The 12,348-nt window shown below is 54.0% G+C and overlaps 1 protein-coding gene and 1 long non-coding RNA gene across 2 annotated transcripts in view; both read left to right on the forward strand.

Annotated features, from left to right (window-relative positions):
* Nucleotides 1–3,355: 3,355 nt before the first annotated feature.
* LOC108502832 (anti-sigma-I factor RsgI2-like) lies at nucleotides 3,356–3,751 on the forward strand. Its single transcript, XM_017826189.1, has one exon. It carries the CDS (start codon nucleotides 3,356–3,358, stop codon nucleotides 3,737–3,739), a length of 384 nt encoding a protein of 127 aa, XP_017681678.1. The 3' UTR covers nucleotides 3,740–3,751.
* Nucleotides 3,752–11,700: 7,949 nt separating this feature from the next.
* The window catches only part of LOC108502861, a 12,907-nt gene continuing 12,259 nt past the window's right edge, over nucleotides 11,701–12,348 (forward strand). The window contains exon 1 of the long non-coding RNA XR_001876645.1: nucleotides 11,701–11,900. This is a non-coding gene — a long non-coding RNA (uncharacterized LOC108502861). The remainder of the gene's footprint in view (nucleotides 11,901–12,348) is intronic.

The following is a 12,348-nucleotide window of genomic DNA, read 5'->3' on the forward strand; positions in this document are numbered from 1 at the left end:
GCAGTAATTAAAAGGAGATGTCGTGCTGCTGCCAGCAAAGGTGGACCCAAGGCTCTCGCACATCCAAGGCAGGAGCGAGCGTTTGAACGGGGAAGAGGAGTGTGTATTCATGGTGTTATTATGTGCCTCTTTCTATGAAAAAAAAAGGAATGCATTTTATGCCATTTAATGACCTTCAAATTAACAGTTCTTTGAAAGCACTTATGTATATTTAATTTTAAATGTTGCTGCAAGTCAGAGCGGGGCTGCGATGAAAACAGCAGGCGGCCGGTTTTTAAATAAGAGCGATCTCAGACCATTATTTCCGAGCCTGTCAGCTTGTGGTGCCTCTAATCCGCCTTTCCCAAGGAGGAATCAGGGCTGTCCTTCTCTCTGTCCCTCTGTCCCCCTTCCCTTCTCCACCACCTCTGCTCCAGGAGCTCCCCACCTGCCGTCCCGAGCCCCATGGGATCTCCTCTTCTGCTTTCCGCTTCTCCAGGGTGTTTGATTCAGAGGGAGGGAAGGGTTGGTTTGGGGTTGGTTTGCAGAGATCTCATCAATGAATCTACCTGCATCCTGAGGACATCCCTGTGGGAGCCAGGGGAACATCCCAGCTGGCCCATGGCCTGGGATAAATCATTGGGCATCACCTATGAAGGGTTTTTTCACTGCCACCAACCCTTGCTGTTGTTCTGTGATGGGGACAGACACGTTTCTGTTCTTTAGGATCTGAACTAAGGCTTTTGCCTCTGATCCATAAAAACTGCCAATATATTCGAGCCACTCTGTGTTCACTTGGAAATCGTTACTCTTAAACATTGAATCTGACTTTAAAAAGAAAAAGGATCAATCAGCTTCTGAGACGAGGAATGGATTTACAGACTCCAAAACGTTCTGTAGCTCCAAGGCCACTCGTCCTCCTTGAACTGCCGATGGAAAAGCGGTTGGTGGGGGCCAGGGCTCACATCCAGCTCTGGCACTCAGCCAGGTGCTGCATGTCCCCTGCTCCCATAAAGTCCCCCCTGCACAAGGAGCTGCAAGGGGGATTTAACACTCGTATCGTTATCTGCTCCTGTGCCTCTTCCATGAAGGATCCTGCCAGGGTGGGTGCTGGTCTAATTACAGCTTGGGCTGGCCATTCCCAATGAGTCTTCTTGCAGTTTTGGAAGAGCCAGAAACTTTTTGAGCAGTGATGGAGGAGAGGCAAAGTCCACATCAATGGATTCCCGCAGTGAATGGTTTCACCCCATCAGTGGTTTCTCCACGCTGTTCCTGTTCCAGCTTATATCTTTAATATTTTTTGTGGGTTGGAAAGGTCCTTTGGGATCATCTGGTCCAACCTTCTGCCATGTAGCAATGGCTGTGTTTGTCCCAGCTGAGCTCAACCTCCTCCAAGCCCCATCTCTGGGAGGTGTGAGAGTGTCAGTTTGTGCTCTCCCATTTTTGATGTCCTCAGGGTTTGGTTTTGTGTCTGTGTCTCACGGGAGATTTGCTGGCTCCTGTCCATCACTGGACCCTGATGGGCTGTGTTCCCATACCAGGGCTTGGTGTGGAAAGAGGAGCTTTCCAGTCAGGAGAGGGTCTCCTCTGCTTTATGTAGCCTGAAGAGGTGTGAGATGGGAACCATGAGCATCCATGGCATTAAATCTGGTCTCTTGCTTCACCTCAGAGCAGCAGATGGGTGCTGGAGAGGGGAGTGCACCTGCCTGTGGTGACCATGGTGCCCTTCACCTGGGCCTCTCAGGGTTGTCAGGGCTGCTGGCACTTGGGTTGGTGTTCCAGGGCCTTCTATTTTGGCTGGCTGTCCTCCGTGGAGCACCACTGTGATTATCCCTCCAGCCTGAGCTGCCCCTCTCTCCCTCCCTGTCTGTCTGTGTCCAAGCATCTCCACTGCTTCTGCTCTGCTTCCTCTGGTCATTGGAATTTAAAAGGCTGTGAAGCCCCTGGCTGTCCCACCCTGCTGTGTGGCTCTGCTGCAGTGGCTGGTTTTAGGGTCCCAGCAGACCCCAGCACAGGGACATTGTAGGTGACGTGACCATGGATGGGGTGGCCCCGCCCGTGGCACAGGTGGGATGGTGTTGAGGTCTCCTGGCCCGTCCCTGGAGGGAAATGCTGGAGGAGGTTAATCTGAACAAACCAGGCGTGTGTTTTAAGTGGATTAGTTGAACTCTGCTCCCTCCCAAAACAGACAGTGCCCTTTCGGGGCGGATGTGGAAGTGGATTAGGCAAAAATCTACTTAGCGCTGTGTTAATTCTAGATAAGTGTAGGGGGATTAACGCCTATCCACTTAAAAAAATTAATTGGAGTGAACTTTTCTCCGTGCCCCCAAGTAAACAAGGCTCAGCAGCTTCCCCCATCCACAGGTTGGGCTGTGCCTTTCCCTTCTCTGCTCTCCCATCCCCACACGTGGGGCAGGAGCTGCTGTCATGGTGGGGGGGAACCTGCTCCTCTCTTTGATTATCCCCAGGGGTCTCATTAGGCAGTTGAACCCTTATGTAAGGGTAGGGGAGAGAGGGCAGGAAAATTATGGTCCCCATCAGTGCAGTTATCAATGCTAATTAACACCGAGCGGGACTGAGGGCGGGAGGAACAGCCTGTGCCAAGTGTTGTCTGAGGAGCTGGGAGAGCCTCGAGCCTTGAGAGGGCTTCCATGGACAGGGGGGTGTGGAACATGCTCACATTGGTTGGTTTGGCTTTCTCCCCCCAGTGCTTTGGGTGTACCCTTCACATTCTCCAGCCTAAATATTTGGGAAGGTGTCCATGGCCAGAGGCTGCCGTGGGCAGGGACTCAGGTCCGGTCTTTTGTCTGGGGTTAGTGCCTGGGTGGCAGTGCCATGTCACAAACCCAATAGTGCCCAGATGAGGAGGGGGCTCTGGGAGGCTCCTGCCCCAGGGAAAGGGCAGTGAGATGTGACTCCCCTTTACAGAGGGGTTGGATAGGGAGAGCACCCTGAGGCTGGCACCTGCCCGCATCCCAACCACTGCCCGCATCCCAACCACTGCCCGCATCCCAGCCACTGCCCACATCCCAGCCCACATCCCAACCACTGCCCACATCCCAGCCACTGCCCACATCCCAGCCACTGCCCACATCCCAGCCACTGCCCGCATCCCAACCACTGCCCACATCCCAACCACTGCCCACATCCCAAACACTGCCCTCATCCCAACCACTGCCCGCATCCCAACCATTGCCCACATCCCAGCCACTGCCCACATCCCAGCCCACATCCCAGCCACTGCCCACATCCCAACCACTGCCCACATCCCAGCCCACATCCCAACCACTGCCCTCATCCGAACGACTGCCCGCATCCCAGCCCACATCCCAGTCACTGCCCACATCCCAACCACGCTGCTCACTGCCCTGTGGCCATGCTGGGGGCCGATAACGCCTTCCCCCATGGNCTGCCCGCATCCCAGCCACTGCCCGCATCCCAGCCACTGCCCGCATCCCAACCACTGCCCGCATCCCAATCACTGCCCGCATCCCAGCCCACATCCCAACCACTGCCTGCATCCCAACCACTGCCCGCATCCCAGCCACTGCCCGCATCCCAATCACTGCCCGCATCCCAATCACTGCCCGCATCCCAATCACTGCCTGCATCCCAACCACTGCCCGCATCCCAGCCACTGCCCGCATCCCAGCCACTGCCTGCATCCCAACCACTGCCCTCATCCCAGCCCACATCCCAGTCACTGCCCACATCCCAACCACGCTGCTCACTGCCCTGTGGCCATGCTGGGGGCCGATAACGCCTTCCCCCATGGAACATCCTCTCCCATGGAACACCTTTCCCCCATGGAACGCCTTCCCCCATGGAACACCTTCCCCCATGGAACACCTTCCCCCATGGAACACCTTCCCCCATGGAACACCTTCTCCTCCCACAGACGTGGCCCTTTTATTGCTGTTTGTGTCACGCCAACACTTCCAGGCTGAGATCAAAGCCCTCCACGCCGCCTCGCAGGGGTTCCCACGCTGGAGCTCAGGGAGGAGGAGGAGGTGTGATGAGGGGGGTGATTCAGTACCTGGGGGATGTGCTGTGCTGTCCCCTCCCCATCCTCCTTCAGCTGTTCATGACCTGTCCTTTGGGATCCATCCTTTGGAATCGGCCCAAATCCTCTGTAGCTGCCCCCGGACCGTTTTTGCCAGGACGAAGGGCAGGGCTGCAGCTGGTGCGGGAGAGCTGAGCCGGCAGCCGCCACCCCCGGCAGGGTGCGGGTTCCCCAGGGAAAATAAACCCCCAAACCCTTCCCCGTCCCCACTGCTGCCGGGCGGGTCGGGCGGCGGCTGAAGGAGCTGGGAAAGGCTGTGGGGGAAGGTGGAGGTGGAGCCGGGAGCAGTGCCCGGGGCTGCAACCATCGCTCATCACCAGCTTTAATGTGGCCGAACCCGCAGCCGATACAAATCCTGTCACCACCCGGACTTGGGCACCCACCTCGGTTTATACCCATCCCCAGGACCCGCCCGGCTCAGCATCATTACATTAATTATATTTCTGTTACTGCTTTTTTCCAGCTGTTTTGCTGTTCTGTTCCCAGTTACATTAAGGGGAGCTTGTGACACCAAACCTCCAAGCACGGCACCAAAAATGGACCCTTGTGCCTAAGAAATACCACTCAGCAATATCTTTTCCCCCAGCTGAAAGTCCTTTTTTCTAAAGATAATCTCAATTTCTCTTCTCTTTTCTCTGCCCCTTTTTCCACCAAGCACTACATTACTAAATAAAACTTTCATTACTACCTGGGTTTGCTGAAGAAAAAAATTATTTCCATTCAGGAGAACGATGAATTTTAATAGGAGTGAAATGTCAGGCACAGCTGGAGTGGGTTTCTGAAAGCATCGGTATGTTTGGAGAGGCACAGGGACCCCAGCAATAATTAGCCAGTGAGCCCCAGCTTTCGGTGGCCCAGCAAAGGGACCCAGCAGTCAATTGCTTTGTTATTTAATGTGCTGCCTTTATGTTTCCAAGGTGCAATTGTATATTAAAAGTGTCTTTGCCTCTCCAAAGTGGCTAAATAATGGAATTTTGCTGCTGGGCGGCACTTCTTGGTTGCAGGGTGAGGAGAAGGTGCCCCTGGGGCTGCTCCTCTGGTTCCGAGACATTCTGGCTTCCCCCCAGGAGTTGGAGAAGATGGGGATTTTTTGTTACATTGGAAAATTGTGGCAAGAAAATGACTCATGGTGCTTTGTGATTTGCTCCTGTGTTCGACCCCGGGGTGCTCATCTTGCAGTGGGAGGTGGGGAAACGGCAACTTGGCTGCTGGGGCACATGGAAACTCTCCCGCCCCCAAAATTGCATCTCAGCCTCCGCTCCCCGAAGCATCTCGGCTTCACAAAGAAATCCGTCTCCTCCGTTCCTTTCCTTTCCCCCCTGAGGAGAAATAGAGAGCTTTCAGTGAAATCATCATTTTTCTGACAGCATATTAATTAATCCCTGCTTTTAGTGGTTTTTTTCTCCCTTTTTTTTTTTTTTTTGAGAGGCTGTATCTGCTGCAAGAAGCCTTTGGGTTTCACTGGGTGCAGTCCCCACCGGCTGTAGGACGGGGTGGGGGCTCGGTGGTGAAGGATGTACCGAGTCTTGAGCACTGGGTGTGCTTATTCTCACCCTTTTCTCCTTTCCCTCTTGCCTTGCAGGGGCATCGAGTCCAGCATTGCGGCGGGGCAGCAGCGCCAGGAGGGGGTCCCCAGGGACCGCTCCCCCACCACCCACCAGACGATGCTCCGGGAGGTCCCCGCAGCGCCCCGGGCCCCCGTCCCCCCCCTTCCCTGTCCTGTACATAACCAGTGAGATGTCTGTAAAAGATTTCAACCCTTGGAATTTTTTTTGCCCTCCCTCCCCACCTCCCAGCCCGCCTCCCCCCCCCTTCCTTCCCCAATTTGTTGATTGTGTTGAAATTGTCGGAGTTTGTAACAGTAACTTTCAGAGAATATTGTACTAAAGAGAAAATTGCACTCAATAAAAATGATGAAAGAAGCCTGGTCCCTCTCCTTCCCCTTCCCAGGGGCAGCCTTTCCGCTGACGGCTTCTCCTCAGCTCGGAGCTGGGGGAATATTTGCCATGAATATTCATTTGGGGAGCTGGCAGCGCTCCATCACTCCTTGACTTACCTCGAATGTTGATGTCTATCAGATCCGGCTCCCCGGTTTGTAAATGAAGTGACTTTATTCTCGGCGATCCCTATCGGAGGTTGCTTGCTGCAAAAGAGCCAGGAGAAGGAGTTTTCTTGGCACAGGTTTTCCCGAGGAGCGCATTTCAAAGCCCTCGTGTGCGATCGCTCGGGGAGGCCGCGCTGGAAGCGCTGGCTGGGATGAAAGCACCGCCCATGCTGGCGGAGCACGGCGGCTCCTCGCTTCCCGAGTCCTGCTGGAGCCTGTCCACGAAAGGCTGATGCTCATCTTGAACCTGCTTTCCCTAAGGATTACTGTACATCGTGGCAGGAAAATGAATTCTTCCTTTTTCACTGGCTGCTCTTGGGCATTGTATCCTGCTGGGATCACACAACCCATCCAGCTCTCTCAGATACAGGGTGGGATTGTTGGGATGTCCTGTGCAGGGCCAGGAGCTGGACTTCATGATCCTTGTGGGTCACTTCCAACTCAGGATATTCTATGATTCTGTGATCCATTCTATCCTCAGTCCCTGAGGGCAGCTGATCCTGCTGGCACTGGGAACATCCTCCAGCCGGCAACGAGGGCTAAAACAGGGGCTGGAAGTTTTGTAAATGGACAGATTTGGAAATATGCAGCCACCACTGACATATTTGAGGTTCTGAAAAAGGAGCTGCTACTGGAAGAGCTTTGGAGGTGTGGGATACAGGCTTCCCACGCCCCATGGCTTTGGGGTGATCTGGTGGGGAGGGAGGCGAGTGCTGGTTCAGCTGGAGGTGGAGCTGGCACATCCCCACAGTCCCTGGCATCCTGTAAACCTCCCATCAGTGCTGGTGTTGATTTGGGGTGTTACCATCTTCAGGTCCTTGCTGCTTCTCCAGGGTCATTATAGCTGGGATTTTTTTTGTTTATAGGGTTTTTTGACTGAGTTCCACGTGCTGGTGGCTCCAGGTCCCTGGGGCAGGACTCCACCGCCCTGGGCTCGCACACCACAGTGAAGTTTGCCTCACACTTGTACACAGGGGGAGGACTGGTTTTTTGGGTGTTTTGGGTGGTTTTTGCCAAGCCCATCCCGACAAATGAAAGCAGATCATCTCTGCCATAAAATCCAGCCTCCTGGCAGGACTTTGGGCACACAAGATGCAAATAGGCAGCAGCTGATGGAGGGCAGAGCGAAGTTGTTTGTGTGTCCTTAATTGAGTAGATACTTGATTTAATGGGCTACTGGTGTGGTTTAAATGAGTGTTCATGTTTCTTGAATCCTCTGGGATTTGGGGCCCTGAGAGGGTATATCCTTTACACAGGTCGCTCCGAGGTTTTCCCATTAAGTAACCAAAAGACATTTACAGCCAGTGCTTAACATTCCCCAAGTAACTTGCTTGGGAATAGCCTTTTAACGGGGTCTGGAGGAGCCCTGCTGACAGTTTGATGGTTAACGGGGCTCTGAAGGAGGGTCTGGAGCCCCTCAGCAGAGCCTGGATGTGTCTGGCCAGTCCCTGTTGGACCCTCACCTCCCTGACATTGGTTTATACAGCTGCAGCCTCTGGCCCCTGTGTTTTATTCCCCCCCACGAGCCAACCAGTCACCAGCTTCACTTGCATCCCAGCTGGAACGAGATGTCATTTACTGAGGCCACACAGCATCCAAAAAAACTTTCCCTGAGCTTTGAATATAGACACAGGTGGCTGTCACAGCCAGAACAGAGACCAACCCTCAGGATAAAAAATCTTTCCTTCATGGCTCTCAGGTTTGAAAAATGGAAGCAGCGTGTTGGCTCCAATTACCCCTCAGCAGCTCCCAGAAATCTGGATGTACCCGGTGCTCCGGCACACCAGCGTGATGCCGGACTAACTCCGGCACTGGTGGTGGAGTAAATCCTTATTTGCCCCACTGCAAGGAGAAAATTGAACTGGGACTGGGCTTTATATGGGATAGGAGGAGGAGGGCTCCCTGGGAGACACAATGCTCCATGGGTGCAGTGTGCCCCACACGTGGGGCCTGGTGGGAGACACTCTCATTCCCTTGATGATGTTCCCATCCCATGCCACAGGCCTGAGGACAGCCCTTCCCAGGGGAAGAAAGCGGCTGGGAATGTATTGGCTGCACGGAGACCTGGGGGCAGTGAAGGAGGGGGAGGTTGGAGACACACACATCCCTGTCCTCTCCCACTTCCCCTCCCTCCCACACTCAGCGGTGAAAGACAAATAAAAGATGAGCCCAAGAGGACTATTGGCTAAATTGTAATTGGAGCAATATGGTCTGATGATAAAGTTTCGTGCCAGCCCACATTAACTGGCAGCAGCTGCTGGAATTATTGGAGATGCCTCATCGCCTATCCAAAGGGCCGGGATTTCCTGGAGGACAAGCCAGGCAGGCTGCAGCGGTGCTGGAGCCAGGAGGGCTCGGATGGAGCAGGGCTGAGGCTGCTGCAGTGTTGAAATCTCCAGGCTGTGTGGGAGAGGTTTTTGGGGATGCTCACGAGAAAGTCACCTCCTGTTGCCAGCCAGATGTCTCAGTTCTGTTTATCTGGTCACACACTCATGCACAGCCTGCACCTCCCTGCACCCCAGGGGATCAGGACAGGGCAGGATTTACTCCACACAGTTTGCTTTTAGCTGCATTTCAGGCACTGCCTTGATTAAACCTGCACAGCTGCCCCCCCTCACTGCCCCAAAGCCACCGCCAGCGCCGAGGGGGGGAATTCTGCCCCTCTGCCCTGCTCAGGTGAGACCCCACCTGCAGAGCTGCCTCCAGTTCTGGGGTCCCCAGCACAGGAAGGACATGGAGCTGTTGGAGTGAATCCAGAGGAGGCCACAGAGAGGCTCCAAGGGCTGGAGCCCCTCTGCTCTGGAGCCAGGCTGGGAAAGCTGGGAGTGTTCACCTGGAGAAGGTAAGGCTCAGGGAGACTCTTAGTCCCTTACAGACACTAATGAATTTATTTCCCCGAGCTGTTATGAGGAGATGGGGTATTATATCTTTTTTATACACAGTAAGCTCGAGTGTGGATTTGGGAACCTCAAAGCCTGCTGGCCCCCTGGGAGGCTGGGAATGCTGTTTTTCCACACACTGGCTGTGTTGGGCACCCAGCAGTGGCTGTGAGCATCAGACAGCTCCAGGTGTCCCAGCAAGGAGGGTGGATGATGTCCACTCCAGAGCTGGTGGTCTCCACTCATCCTTCATCCCAGCAGCTCCATCCCCCCGGGGAACCCACCTTCCCTCCTGGATTTAGTATCCGTTTGGTCTCTTGGCTCTGTGAACACGTGGATCCAATGTCGTGGGTGGTGACTCCTCCTCAGGACTGTGGTGTGGGTGCTCTGAGAAGCCCATCTGCCTCAGTGCTGAGGAAGAGGGTGCAGCTTTGCATGCCTACCAGGTCCCCAGATTTGTGTCCAGCTGGAGATGGTGCTGGAAGGTGGTTCTTAAAACAGCTCCAGTGTAACCAAACCACCTCAGCAGCTTTACCCACTGGGGTGGGTGGGATTTTCCCCCAGGACAACTCAGGGGAGGTTTAGGTTGGACATCAGGAAAAGGTTCTTCCCCCAGAGGGTGGTTGGGCACTAAACAGGCTCCCCAGGGAATGGTCACAGCTCCAAGGCTTGCAGAGCTCCAGGAATGTTTGGACAATGCTCTCAGTGACAGGGTGGGATTACTGGTGTGTCTGTGCAGGGCCAGGAGTTTGTATGATCCTTGTGGGTCCCTTCCAACTCAGGACATTCTGTAATCCCACGGTTCTAAGTCAGAGAGAAGCCTGCTGGATTGTTTGTCTGGGGCCTGCTGTTCCCAACAGGAAAGTCACGTATCTCCGTAGCTGTAAACGCGTCCCTGGGATTCCTGTGGGCACCTCGGAAACTTCCAGAGTGCAGGAGCATCCCATCCTTGCCTGTTCCCCTTTCCCATTTGCTGCTGCAGACGTTCCTGACATCTCCCCATAAAATGCAAACAAACATCCTCCTCCTTTCCAAGGCCATTCCTAGTGGATCCTGTGCCCCGGGTGAGCTCGCTGCCGGCTCCGTGGCTCACACGGATGTTGTGCCAGCAGTTTCCCTGTGGTGCTTCGTCGTTCCACACCCTCCCCGTGTCAGCAGAGCTGCTTGTGAGATGCTGCTCTCATTAGAGCAGACACCGGCACCGATAGCCCTGACAAGCAGCAATTACTGCACTGACAAAATAAAAGTTTTGAGTTGTTTTGCAAATATTTTTGAAGCCCCGATACAGCGGCAGGAGTGGGCGTAATTACACATAAAAGTGTATCTCCTTTATAGTCTTTTAATTATCTACTCAGGTGAACCATAATTTGAGGGGAAATGCTTTAAATCTGTTCATTTCTAACAAGAAAAAATGAGGTGGGAGAATGTTATTTTAATGTAATTAGGAGAAGGCAGGGCTGGCTGGCTGGGTGAGGGAGCAGGGAGCAGCATTGTGCTCCGGGGACCTCGGGCTCTGCTCCCTCCCCTCTCACCACACCAGTCCTCTCTCCCTGCTGGACAGCACATCAACACCGTGGTGGAAATAAGTGCCTGTTCACATGTGGTGGCAATACTCTTATGTCTTGTCATCAGCCTTCCTGAGCCCAGCTTTGCCAGGACCTGCCCTGTAAAGCCTGGGATCATTGGGGGACCCCCCTGAGACTGGTCTGCTCTTGCAGATCACTCCAGTCACGCCAGGAGAACCTCTGAAGGCCAGTGTGGGATTGAGAGTTGTCCAGTGGGAAGGGAATCGTGGCAACAGGAGGGACTTTGGGCTGGAAGGGACCTTAAGGCTCATCTTGTTCCACCCCTCTTTCCACTACACCAGGTTGCTCCAAGCCCCATCCAGACAATCTGGGCAGCTCGTGGGACTTGGCTCCTCTTGCTGGGGACCCAGGTCCCCACACCAGTGGTAGCAACTACGTTGCTCCAGGCTGAGTCCTGCATTAAAACTGGTTCCAAGACTTCCAAGCATTAGCTGACACGCTAATTTCCTCTCTTCCACTTCCATTCCTGGACTGCTGTCAGCTGAGGCGCCTTTTAAAATAAGTTATTTCCATCCAGTCTGCGGCTTTCCAAGAGAAGAACGAGTGTTGAACTTTATTTTTCTTATAATGACTCCTCAGAGTCCCAGATAAGATCAAACCCTGGCTCCTTTGGGCTCTGTGCTCCACACATGTGGTACATCTCCTGCAGAACCTGCAAGAACAGATGATCCATCTTCTGGGGTGGAAAGCTAAAGCATGGGGGGATCAGGTGACTTTTCCAGGAGTCTGCAGGCAGCCTGTCCCAGGGATGCTGCAGGTGCTCGTGTAAGACAATTGGCTGTCTGTGTTTGCTTCTCCCAAGGATCTTCCCAGCTAGAGAAGAGGGAAAACCAGGCTGTTTTCATGGTGCTCTTGCTTTCCCAGGAAGCCAACAGGCCTCGCTGCCTGTCTGTGCCGCTCCTGTTATCGTGAATGTCAAGCACTTTGCAAACAGAGGCATTAAATGTCAGATCCTGTCCCTTACAAGCCCTGCTTGTAATTTGAATGCTCAGACATGCTCCGTGGTCACCTCAATCCCGTTTCCTTCCTCTGATAACAGCATCCCTGGTACCACTGCGCTGTGAGGTGAGGTCACAAAGCAGGGCTCTTTACACCGCTCTGGACCTTCATCCTGACGACTTCATCCTCCCTCCCTGATAGTCAGAAATACTCAGGATCAGATTTGCACCTGCCCCCCTGCTTTAGGGGTGGCACAGGCATTTTGGGTGGTGTTTGGATCCCAGTGACTCTGGTATCTCTGCTGGACCCTTTAACAATCAGAGCCAAGCATCCCTTGCAGCTGTGTCCAGGTGAGGGCTCTTCCCCTTAAAAGCTCCTGGCTCCAGCTGAGGCAGAGCTGCTCCAGGATTTCTTGTGTGGATTTGCCCTTGCTTTCCTCTTGGGTAAGTGAGATGAGGCGTGAAGTTTGACAAGGCCAAGTTCAAGGTCCTGTGCCTGGGTCAGGGCAACCCCAGGCACAAATACAGGCTGGGTGGAAAAAGGATGGAGAGCAGCCCTGAGGAGAGGAGTTTGGAAGTGGAGAAGAGGGAGAGGCTTCAAACTGACAGAGGGTAGGGTTAGATTGGATATTAAGAAGAAATTGTTCCCTGTGAGGGTGGGGAGGCCCTGGCAGAGGTTGCCCAGAGAAGCTGTGGCTGCCCCTGGATCCCTGGAAGTCTCCAAGGCCAGGTTGGACGGGGCTTGGAGCAACCTGGGCTAGTGGAAGGTGTCCCTGCCCATGGCAGGGGTGGGACTGGA

Source organism: Lepidothrix coronata, unplaced genomic scaffold, assembly GCF_001604755.1.
Source record: "Lepidothrix coronata isolate B3197 unplaced genomic scaffold, Lepidothrix_coronata-1.0 Scaffold125, whole genome shotgun sequence".
Classification (NCBI taxonomy): Eukaryota; Metazoa; Chordata; class Aves; order Passeriformes; family Pipridae; genus Lepidothrix; species Lepidothrix coronata.